Source organism: Ursus arctos, unplaced genomic scaffold (assembly GCF_023065955.2).
Source record: "Ursus arctos isolate Adak ecotype North America unplaced genomic scaffold, UrsArc2.0 scaffold_18, whole genome shotgun sequence".
Lineage (NCBI taxonomy): Eukaryota > Metazoa > Chordata > Mammalia > Carnivora > Ursidae > Ursus > Ursus arctos.
Window position 1 is genome coordinate 47119772 of NW_026622852.1, and position 12736 is coordinate 47132507.

A 12736-nucleotide genomic window follows, 5' to 3' on the forward strand; every position below is an offset into this window, starting at 1 on the left:
GAAATCATCCAGGATTTTGACAGATGTTGTGGCAGAGAGAAAACAGTGAGCTGTGTATAAGAAATCAGGGGTAGTGCCTGGTAGGGGAACAGCAACAAGGAGGTTGAACAGCATGCTTTGCTGCTATGAGCTTCAGAGGCAGGGGTTTTAGAAAGGGACGAGGGAGAGCACTCTATAAGTGGCAATGAGGAACAAGGAAGATTATCTATTCCAACTCCAGGTCCAGAGATAAGAGGAATGAGAAAGAAAGAGAAAACAGATATCACTTTTAAAGGTTGCAGGGGAAGCAAGGTCCTTCCAGTTGTCAATTAGAAGACAATGGCAGAGGATGTGAGAAATCAACATACTTTGTATGCAGATATTATAAAATTACATGTTACTCATTAAAAAAAAGACCTACTAAGGATAATAGAACCCATCAGGTACGCAGTCCATATAGATCAAGTAATAATAACAACAACAACAACAATAATAATACAGGTATCTTCCCCCTCCTGCTTAACATCAATCATCCATTACTGAAAATCATGTATTCTACATGAAATGCCAACAAAGAACCTATTACCCAATATTTCAAATGAAAATAATTATAATTCATTACATATCAACCCGAAACTACTAACCAACTCTCTAGAGTGTAACTAAAACACAATAAAGCACCTATAAATAAGTAGCAAACTCCCATGTTAAGGTGTAAAATGCTTACAACATCCCTTCCTGATCCAAAGCAATGCCCATGGTTGTACCGGGGGCCTTACATGCAGTAACATGCTGCACATCGTCTGTGCTGACGTGCGGTGCACTTCACAGATTGATTACATGGGATTCTGACTTTATGCTGATTATATCTGGAATTTAACATAAGACTTTCCACATGTTACTTTGTGTAAAATGCTGTATATGGCATTAGTGAGTTTCTGGGGTATAAACACAAATTTTTCTTATGTAACCATTAGCCAAAACATATTGAATTGAGAGATAAGAACATTCTAGGATATTTGGGTGTTAAATACCAAGAGCCTTTCTACTAAGAAAAACAATTGTGCAATTATGAAGTCATTCTGCTTCACAGAATAAGCACTTGCTTATTACATTTGTTCAACTGGGGTGAATGGTAGGTAAGCTTACGCAAGTTAGCTATACTCCCTAAACGTCAAAATTCACATATTCGAAATGGGAAAATAACAGCGCTCTCCTTAAGGGAGTTTCTTTGAAAATTAAATGAGATAATGAACATAAGTGACCTAGTATACAGTAAATGCTCAGAAAAATGGTTTCTAGTATTATTTTTATTGTATATCTAGAAAGTATAGATTGTAAAAATTTACACGTGCATTTTCTTGTTTGATCCTTAAGACAAAACAACTCTATACAGGAGAGAAACAGGACATGAACTATTACCACTATTCACAAATTAAAAGATAAATGCTTAAAAAAAGTAAAGTGACTTCCCAAAGATACATGGTTGCTCAGCAATTTCTACCAAGATTGGAACCCTAAACCAAGGGTTGGCAAACGTTTTCGTAAAGAGCCAGACAGTAAATATTTTAGGGTTGCAGGCCACACAGTCTCTGTTGCAACACGTCAACTCTGCCACGGGAGCACAAAAGGCGTCACAGATGATATGTAAACAACTGAGTGCACCTGTGTTCCAATGACACTTTATTTCCAGAAGCAGGCGGTGGGCTGGATTTGGTTCACGGCTGTGGTTTACAGACCCCTGCCCCGGATCTTTGAGTTACTAGTCCAATGCGCTTTTCCACTACTCTCTAGTTACGACCTATTTTCAGAACAGTGGTTAGCCTATGTCACTTAATGACGTTAACTGTCAGGGGGAAAAAGATCAGAAATAATATATAGGGCCGCCTGGGTGCCTCAGTTGCATAAGAATCCAACTCTTGGTTTCAACTCAGGTCACGATCTCATGGGTCATAGGATCGACTGAACCCCTTGTTGGGCTCGGCACTCAGCAGAGAGTCTGTCTGAAGATTCTTTCCCTCTGCTGTTCCCCTCACTCACATGCCACCTCTCTCTCTGTGTCTCTAAAATAAATAAATAAATATTTTTTAAAAAGAACTAATTTGTAAAAGATCAATGGAAACAGTAAGATATTATATGAATTTTAGAATAGCTGTTTTTCTCTCCTATCCAGCTTTTAACACTATCTCTCAATGTTCCCCTTATTTCTTTCTCCTCTAATAAAGCAGTTTGGCCTAGAAGGAAACACAATCTCTCCAAAGTGCTCAAGAAAAAATGTGTTTGCAGAATCTCATTCTAAAGGAAGCAGTAGCCATGCCATTAGACATTAGAATGAACAGACTTATCCAAATCTCATCTTTTAAAATGGTAAGAAAGGTTGAACCTTCTAAGGATGACTTGTGCAGGCATGTTTTTAGGGGAGCAAAGGGAGCAATGATAAGCAACTACTATATCTTCAGCCTCAAATAACAGAATGATTATCAGTTTTCTCATTATAGAAGCTGCATGAAATGGTGATAGGGACACTGGGCTTGGAATCCTAATGGGAATTCTTTCTCTGCCACTTAGTATCCTTGTGATTTAAAAACCCACATAAGGGGCACCTGGGTGGCTCAGTCCTTAAATGTCTGCCTTTGGCTCAGGGTGTGATCCTGGCGTTCTGGGATCGAGCCCCGCATCAGGCTCCTCTGCTGGAAGCCTGCTTCTTCCTCTCCCACTCCCCCTGCTTGTGTTCCCTCTCTTGCTGGCTGTCTCTCTCTGTGTCAAATAAATAAATAAAATCTTCAAAAAAATAAAAATAAAAATAAAAACCCACAGAAAAAAGAGTTGCAAAGATTAAAGCAAATAACTATTTAAAAATACCAGCCATTATAAGCATTGATTACTGTTGCATTTGACATTATAAACTTCTCTTTCTTTTTTAAGATTTTACTTATTTATTTGAGAGAGAGCAAGAGCTAGAGAGAGAAAGCATGAGCAGCAGGGAGGGGCAGAGGGGGAGGAAGAAGCAGACTTCCCGCTCAGCAGCAAGCCCAATGCGGGACTCAATCCCAGGACCCCCAGATCATGACCTGAGTCAAAGGCAGACGCTACCGATTGAACCACCCAGGCTCCCAAAATTATAAACTTCTTGATCAAGTTCATATCCATATTTTTAATAGAGGTACAATATGATACAATATTGCGTATTGTGTGTACGGTGTGATTTATAAAGCATCCAAGAGAACTACTGCTGAGTATAAAGAAACTTCTGCCAAGGAGCTAAAAGTTCTTTAAAACTATTCCCTCATTTAAGCCAACAATATTCCTTTGAAATTAAAACAAACCAGAACATATTGTGTGATGTGTGCTAGGCATTTTACACACATCTATCCATTTAACCTTCACAACAACCTTGAGGAGAAACTGAGGCTCAGAAAAATGAAATAACTTGCTGAAAGCACAAAGCCCCTAAGTGGCAACAGATCTTGGATCTATGCCAGGTTAGACTGATCTTAAAGTTTATGTTCTTTTCATTACATAATACTGTCTCTTCAGCTTTTTGATTTGGGGTTCACAAAAAGCTAGGTGCCTCATACAAGGTCAAAGAATAATTACTTTCAATGTAGTAGAAGGCAAACCCTCCGATGGCGGGACACTGTTCCACTATACTAAGTTGCCTCCAAATAACATACTATTTTGAAGTCAATTTCCAGACAATTCCTGCTTGATCAAGTTTTGGTCCCCTAACATATGCTGGTGAAACCAGTCTTTCCCCACTCGTTAGAGAAATTAGGAGATTACCAACTTTAAGCCTTAGATGTGCAAAGAAACATTTCCAACATTTGGATAAGAGAAAAAATAAAGCAAAGAGTAATAAGTTTCCCAAAAATCCAATGGCATGTGAATAAACATAATAAGAACGTTTCCACTGGAAATGCCAGGAAGTTATCACTTTCAGAAAGGAGATTGCTTTCTCAATAATTTTTTCCATGAAATTTAGAGAAATTATCACAAAGCAAAATTGGTGACCCAGGTGCTTTTGAAGAACTAGATCAGTAAATTAGAGGCTTTTTAATTTTGATATTAAATATAATATACAAAGTGAGGCAATAAAAGTATATGAAGTATTTTATAAATTTATGTCCCCTTCCCCCTTTATTTAAACCACTCTGGTCCTTGAGAGCAAGAGCCTTTTCTTTTTCATGATAAAATAGCATCACCTCCACCCTCTGCTGCTTACCTGCTGCAGTGCGAGCTGAGGGCTCCATGCGGGCTACAGTCACATGGCAGACAGAGCCCGGAAGTGTGATTCAGGTAAAAGCCCTCCCTGCAGGTGTCACAGCGGAGCCCTTGATAAGGTGGCCAACACTCACACTGCCCTGTGGTCTGGTTGCAGCGATTCACATCCAGGCTTCCCGTCACAGAGCAGTTACATGCATATTCTATAAAGGAAAGAAGGAAAGGGACATTAGTAACTAAGATTTAATGCTTTCTTAATAAAAATGAACGTTTTTAAATTTTTCCTATTGAGTGTTCATGTCAATTTTGTAAGGATGGGAAAAAATGAATTCTGGTTCAAATTCACTTGCTGTCCCGTTTATTTAAGATGGGAAATGTAGACAGTCAAATATGTAAAACTATACATCACTCATAATCCATACATCACTCAGTGTCCCTGCCAGTACTCTTTATCCTCTAGCCGTCCTACCCTACACTCCAATTTGGGGGCGGTGTGGGGACGGGGAAATCCTGTATACTACTGAGTTTTCCTGGACTGGAAAACTCTAAAGGCCTATGCTTACCTACACGGCACTAAGAGCACACGCTGGAAATGGCAACATGTTAAATAATGAATAGTCCCATTGTATAGCAGCAAGAGCCCAAGGCTCAAATGGTTTACTGTGGTCACTTCTACAGGTCAGACAAAATTGTGCTAGAGCTGGAATCATAAGCTAATATGTTCTTCCCAGGGAAGAAGTCATGGAGAGTTGAAACTTTAAGGTAAGGAAAGGACGAACAATAAATCTTAGATGAGAAAGTTTACACAGTCATCCTGATCGTGGGCTAAAACAAATCACAATTTGAATCTCTTGCCTAAGTTTTAAGATTTAGAAAATAAACTTTCCTTCAGCTACATTTCAAAGAGTTCTTTGGATGAAAATATTTAGAAGTCCTTGGCTTTAGCCTTTAAATGTAGATGTATTTAAAGGTCAGCTCAAATTTGGTTTTTGCTATTGTTTACACTCATTTTATCAAGAAAGTATTTTCAACATGGTTTGACACAGTACCCACACAGGACTTTGTGAGCATGTAAAAAACAAGTAAAGTCAACTGCAGATAAAGTAAAACCTTGTACACAGTTTAGGAATAGCCCCAATTCCAAAATAGCTACAAACCTAGATTTAACAAGCTCCCCCTAAATCTAGTAAAATTATGCTTCTGAGTAGGTAAGGCACTATATGAAATGGCATTACATTGATAAAAATTTAGCTTGGAAAAAATAATCTTAATGTCATTTTTTATGATTTTTTAAAAGTTACTGAATAACTGCAAATCCAGGGTCTTAAATAGAATGTTAGAAAGGCATTTGCTTCTCTAGTCTGGAAAAGGAAATTAAAATTCCTAATGTCATCACAAGCCGCTTATCCACACAAGTCAAAGCAAAGGATTCCACAGAGAAATTCCCACTTGGCCACGCCCATACCAGTCTATAGCTCCCACGCTTCTTTAGTTCCCAACCTTTGGGGTCAGCTTATCTCCCTGCTCTTTCCATCTCTTCTAATTTGTAAATAGATCAAATGAATGAATATACATGTATTGGTGAGTGATGTACTTTATGCATAATTCAAGCAAGGGTGGTAAATTAGTTACAAATCTCAGAGAAGAATTCAAGATTTCTTCGACCCCAAACTTAGGAAAGGTAAGCTTCCCATCTCAGTCAACTTTCTTATTTTTACTAGGCTATGTAAGCATGACTTCTCTTTGACAGAGTTACTTGTTTTCACATTATTTCTAGTGTTTGGGGTGTGTGTGTGTGTGTGTGTGTGTGTGTGTGTGTGTGTGTGGTTTTTGTAAATAAGGAAGCCATGTTTAGTGGTCTGAAAAGGTGCCAGTGACAACTTCATGGTAAGACCTACACTCCACCAAAAATGACCAGAATGCTTAAAATAACATTTTTCTTCCAAATCTGGCAGAATTTCAACATACATCCAATTCTTCCTGCTGGGCCAATTTCATCACAAGTTAAACTAACCAAATTATGCTGCTGTGGGCAGAACCAGCTCAAGAAAAATGAACAGATTAAGAAAAAAGTCTAAGACTGAGAATTTTATTCTATTATTTCCCTACTAATGTACTTCCATTTGAAACCTGAATCAGTGTTCCCAATCAATGAGATAAGCATTTTTTTAAAACAACATACTTAATCTAAAAACTTTGAGGAAAAAACTTTTTTTTCCCAATAAAGTTCTAATGGATAAACTTCAGTACTAATCAAGTTCATTAGCTACTTATTACTTCTATAGAGCCAAGTCAATCTCTTCAATATCCTCTGAACATATTCTTTTTATTCTCATCTTTAGACCTTTGCTCCTTCTGTCCTCCTTGAAATGCTCTCTACTCTCCACATATTCAAACCTATCCCCTATTTCAAGAATCAGCTGACACTTACTCCTCCACAAACTCTATCACCCTCAGTGTGAATCTGTAACAACGTCTATTACCTATAACTCTCATTTGCCAATAATTTGAAGAGGCAGGAAAGTGAAGCAGTTATGAGTACAGACTATAGCGGCAGACAGCTATGGGTTGAAATCCAGCTCTCTCATTCGCTAACTTAATGACCTTAGAGAAGTTAACTATCCTCTTGTGCCTTCCTTTTCTTGTCTGTAAACAGGGCATAATACAGTACCTATTACGCTGGGCCCCAGCACCTAACCCGGAGGTAGTTTGGAGTACTGCAAGGAGTAATCCAATAGCTGGAAGAAAGAGATACCAGATAACATAAACAATAATTCAGATGTCAGATTCATAGGCCACAGCTTTGTTATACCCTGTGGACAAGAAAGCCTGGGATTGGGTTTATTACTATGGCAGTTTTTGACAATGTTTAGGAAATAGAATTAGCGTCCCGACATTCAGAAATCCAAGTTGTAGGTTATCTAGGAAGAAAATAAAGGGTAAAATATGTATCCTGGGCTTCATATATTACCAATATGGGTGCCTACAAAAACAATGCTGAAAACAGAAGGGTTGAGGATGTGGTTTTAGGGAGGATGAAAAAGAGCATTTATTGATTATATGCCCCTTGTATTAATCATCCTAGAAGTAGTGGAATGCATGGCAAATATTTCAGCAAGAGGGACGACCCTCATGCCAGGAAGGGGGTTGATTTATGAAGACAAAATGCGCTATCATGTTAACATTCCTCCCCAAATTAACCAAAGGAAAGGAAGTTAAAGCAAAGCATGCCAAATGCCGAGGAACATGTGCATCTTTTCTGTTTGGAGTTGGAATCTGAGGCCCTATTTCAGTGACTGGCCTTAAATGAAATGACCCAAGTTAAATGAATAGTATGAGCAACAGTAATAAATGTAAAGCACTGTGAACATCCAATAAATTGTGTCAGGATAACTTGTTAGCTTGTAAGTAGAGTAAAAACTCAGAGTCTTCACAGTTCTTGACATTCATATAGAACCAGACAGGAGTTAATGCAGAAACAATGCAATTTACTAGGAGGCTGGCAATATGAAGAAAAAGAAAGGAATTTCAATTGATAGAAGCAGTGGGAAGGACCTATAACCAAGAACAAGAGACGAAGTGCTGACTTTTTAATGAGGTAGAATCTTAGACAGCAAAGCAGCACAAAGGAGTCAGTGACATGACTGATGGTAAGTCACTAGTGTGGATGTTAATGGGAACGAAACAATATGAAGAGGACACAAAAACTAATCACGGACAAGTCTGGATGAAATGCCAAAAATCTCATTTGGCTGCCTGAGAGTACATATGATGTAAATTCTCCATCACTTGAGCTGTGAGTTTTCTTTCAATGCCCTGTGATTCTTGGGAAAGCTCTATACAGAAATAGAGAAAGGCAACATAAATGTTAGCAGAGAGATGGCAATCTTTGGCAGTATTTTTTCCTTTTGTTTGACTTCTGAAGAGCAATGAACTACTTTGAAGAGCAATGAATTGAACCCTAAGGAAGAATAAGAAACTAAAATCTGGTGCCAAACTCTTTGAAAATAGAAATATAAAGGCCCAGAGAAGAGACAATAACTTGGCATTTTTCTTTGAAAACTTGAACGTACGTGATGATTTTGTGGTAAAAGTATCCAAAGTAATCATTGCATTTAAATCAAATACTGAACTTTTTCAAACATTCCTTACCAAGGGCCAGGAGATGAACATTCTCAGCAATGAAAAATAAATATAGAGTAATTTTGTTTAGAAGTCCCATAAATCCCCCCAACCCCTTTGTGCACAAACACCTGTACTGGTAAGAGATTGTCTCCCTGCACATACTAAAGACCTTTTCTCATACACCTGGTAGTGTTCTTTCTGTATCCGGCTTTTAAACACCTCATGTTGCTGCTCAGTAAAAAGTTCATCATATCTTCTAGAGAATTTTAATTGTGTTTTGGTATCTGCAGCTACTTTGATGGTAGTTTTTAGAAAAATATTAATTGTCATACCATGTCCCAATTAATGTGTCTTCTGTCTCTCTGCCTCTTTTTGAAGTCCTTTCTGAGTGTTGTGATTAACTATGATGTCTGGAAACTCAGGCAATTTGGTACAATAGTGTGTTAGCCTTTTGCAGATAAAAAAGAACTATAAAAGCAGTAAATGAAAGATCGGAATAAGAAAATGAAAAAAATTATGCCCCCAGTGAATTCATGATGCAAATGTCATAGAACAAAGAAATGTTAATTGATAAGAGTACCATTGCTGAACTAAATGTTAATTGATAAGAGCACAATACAAAACAAGTATTGCATTTGTGCACAGATACTGGAAAAATCCTTGTAAATATAACTAACACAGAGCACTCACAGGAATCTGATCCAGGAATATAGCCTGACTTCTATCTATAGCCTCTTACAAAATTGTGGAAATAACTTCGCAAAACTCAATTCCCGACTCCTTTTCATTCCTCCAACAATGATTTCACTCTTGCTTTCTATATCTTCAGATATTGAAAGAATAAAAAAAACATCTATTAAGAACATTTTTTAAAAACTGCTCTAGACTATTCCAAAACTTTTCATTCTTCCCCATAGTCAGAAGACATACAAAATACACTATAATATTTATTGATGTGTCTTCTGTTCAATGTCAAAGTAGCAAAAGCTAGAAGACATATATTTAAAATGTATCAAGGCTCAGCACTTAATCTTATAACCAAAATTTAAAACATTAATAGAACTGAATACCATATGAGGAAATTTTATTGGATATAAATTTTAATTTTTTTTAAAGATTTTATTCATTTATTTGACAGAGAGAGAGAGACAGCCAGCGAGAGAGGGAACACAGGCAGGGGGAGTGGGAGAGGAAGAAGCAGGCTCCCAGCGGAGGAGCCTGATGTGGGGCTCGATCCCAGAACGCCGGGATCATGCCCTGAGCCGAAGGCAGACACTTAAGGACTGCGCCACCCAGGCGCCCCCTGGATATAAATTTTTTAAAAAATTTTAGAAAGCAATGAGGTTTTACTAGACACTGTTTCTTTTTGTTGTTGTTGTTTTTTAATATGTTCTTAGATTTTGCAAGAAGAAGCGTTGGTGTCCCACAAGCAGCTACTTTAGCTGGACTGTGACACTAAATTCACATGGGACCCAACTAATAATTGAAGTCTTTTGCAAAGTTAATGTTACAATTAAGATAGCAAGAATTGATGAATGCTTCAGTTGATTACTGCATAAAAAGTTGTGGAACATTTTAGGATTTAAAATACTATTTAACCGGGGTACCAGGTGGCTCATTCAGCTAAGCATCCGACTCTTAATTTGGGCTCAAGTCACGATGTCAGGGTGGTGAGATTGAGCCCAGTGTCCGGACCTGCACAGAGCTACAGTGTAGCCTGCTTGAGATTCCCTTCTTCCCTCTCCCTCTACCCCTTCCCTCAACCTCCACCCCAGTGCCTGCACGTGAGTGTGCTCTTTATCTCTCTCCAAAAAAAATTAAAATAAATAAAATAAAATAAATAATAAATAAATATTAAACAAAATTTTTATTTAACTAAAAGAAGAATCTTTTTCCTTTGGCTCCAACTTAAGTCTTTGGTTGTAATTCCTCCTGTGTAGAATGAAGGAGAAGAATAAAAAATAAGATAAAGATGTATAAGATTCCCAACCCTTTTTCATACACAACTGTTTCTTTTCCTTTGAGATTCATCATTAGAAACCCTATTCTATTTAAACAAACACCAGGGAAATGCATGTAAGTATAATGACTTTGAATCTACCCCGTCTGTCTTTTCCACAAACCTAGGATAATATCTACAAAAATAACATCTCTCCTGATTTTCAAATTGAAAAGAAATAGAAAAATAATTGTCAGAATCAATACTAGGAATACTTAATTTAAACCTCTGCCTTGGGGCGCCTGGGTGGCGCAGTCCTTAAGCGTCTGCCTTCGGCTCAGGGCGTGATCCCGGCGTTCTGGGATCGAGCCCCACATCAGGCTCCTCCGCTATGAGCCTGCTTCTTCCTCTCCCACTCCCCCTGCTTGTGTTCCCTCTCTCGCTGGCTGTCTCTATCTCTGTCGAATAAATAAATAAAATCTTTGAAAATAAATAAATAAATAAACCTCTGCCTATACATCAAACGAATACAAAACAACAACAACAAATAATAATATTGTTTTGACTACAGGCTTGATTTCCTAAGTATGGTGTATTTATTTCAAAATGTACTTTTTATTAGGCCCATATTCCATCTTTGTAGGTTTAGAGTAAAGGAATCTTGGAAAGGCCTCATTCTAGAGAAAAGGAATTATCAACACAGAATTTTTATTTTTATAAAAGATCTTACTCTAGCATAACACTGATACTCAAATTACATTTCACATTTATGTTATGCCAGGGTAGGGTCACAAATCTTTGCAAAACCGGGAAACTCAATATCAAAGCTGATCAGTTTCTTGCATTAAACCAGACTTCACAGAAATGTGGAAAGTTTTAAAGCCGCTACTTTTAAAGAAAAGCTTTAAGCTTTACCTTTTAAAATAAAAATGTATCCCTTAAAATTCCCAGTCATAATTCACTGTCACAAAACATTTCTTCTACTTTATGGTAGACACATGAGGAAAAAGTGGGTAACAACGACACAGGTTTTATAGAAAATGTTCTGCTTCACACTTAAGGACGATGTTGTTAATGCTTGTCCCTGGTTCACTGCCAGGTTTCCACAATTCAAAGACAATTCATCTAATTAATGAGTCAAAATGACAAGTTCTGGGAAAGGTTGTAACAACCAGCTTTCACTACTACTAATAACCAAGATGACATGACCAGTTATTAGGCAGGCACTACATTATATCCAACAACACACTAAACATTTCGCATGTACACATCCCTCGGTCTTCACCATAATCCTGCGAGGTAAGTGCCTTGAAGGACATAAGTCTCAGAGAAATGAAATGTTCACACAACCAACCAGTACTGGAGAACAGATTGCAACCTAAACTGAAGAACTCCAAAATCTATGTCTTTTCTCTATGAGAAACTTCTGATTCAAAACGAGTACAAAAAAACACTAGACAGACCCAGGACATTTTACAACCAGAATTTGCTGCTAATTAACCAGTTCTGTGACCTTCAATAAGTCTAAGTGCTCTGAGTTTCAGTGTCTCGATCTATAAAATGTGGATAATTCTTGTCATCTGCCTATATGAAACACTTAGGGATAAAGCTAACATAATATATACATGATCTTTATGCTAAAAACTATAAGACACTGAAAAAAAAAACACAAAAAAAGACCTAAATAAATAGAGAGACACAGCATAACAATTAAATCTATAGATTCAGTGAACACCATTCAAAATCCCGTCAGGATTTTTTGGTAGGTATTCACAAACCGACTCTAAAATAAATTTAAAAAAGTAAACTTGAACAGCCAAAGAAGAATAAAGTTGGAAGACTTTCAGTAACTCATTCCAAGACCTACTTTAAAGCTATAATAATCAAGATGATGTGTTATTGGTGAAAGAAAAGACACAAAGGTCGATGGAACAAAACAGCCTAGAAATAGACCCTCATAAATATCATCAACTAATTTTTGACAAGGTGCAAAAGAAATTCAAGGGGAAATTATCGTTTTTTCAATAAATGGTGTTGGAATAGTTAGGTGTCCCTATGCAAAAAGCCGATTTTTGACCTATTCTCGCACCTTGTTCAAAAATTAACTCAAAATAGATCATAACCCCAAATGTAGAACGTAAAACTCTAATACCTTTAGAAGAAAACATAGGAGAAAATGTGACTGACCTTGGACTGGGCAAAGAACTTTTAGATACAACACCAAAAGCAAAATCCATAAAAGGAAAATTTATAAATTGGACTTAATTAAAATTTAAAACTTTTGCTCTTTACAAAACTACTAAGAGAATGAAAACACAGTTACCAACTGGGAGAATATTTGCAAATCACATTTCTGTCAAAGAACTTGTGTCAAGAATATTCAAAGAACTCTCAAAACTTAACAGTAAAAAAAACCCACAATTCTAATATGGGAAAAAGGTCTGAACAGATATTTCAACCAAAGAAGGTGTA

At 37.2% G+C, this 12736-nt stretch overlaps 1 protein-coding gene across 1 annotated transcript in view; it reads right to left on the reverse strand.

The window, feature by feature from the left end:
• The window catches only part of MEGF9 (multiple EGF like domains 9), an 83930-nt gene that overhangs the window by 38242 nt on the left and 32952 nt on the right, over positions 1 to 12736 (reverse strand). Inside the window, exon 2 of the mRNA XM_026513866.4 lies at positions 4202 to 4403. Coding sequence (XP_026369651.3) covers positions 4202 to 4403 — 202 coding nt within the window. The remainder of the gene's footprint in view (positions 1 to 4201; positions 4404 to 12736) is intronic.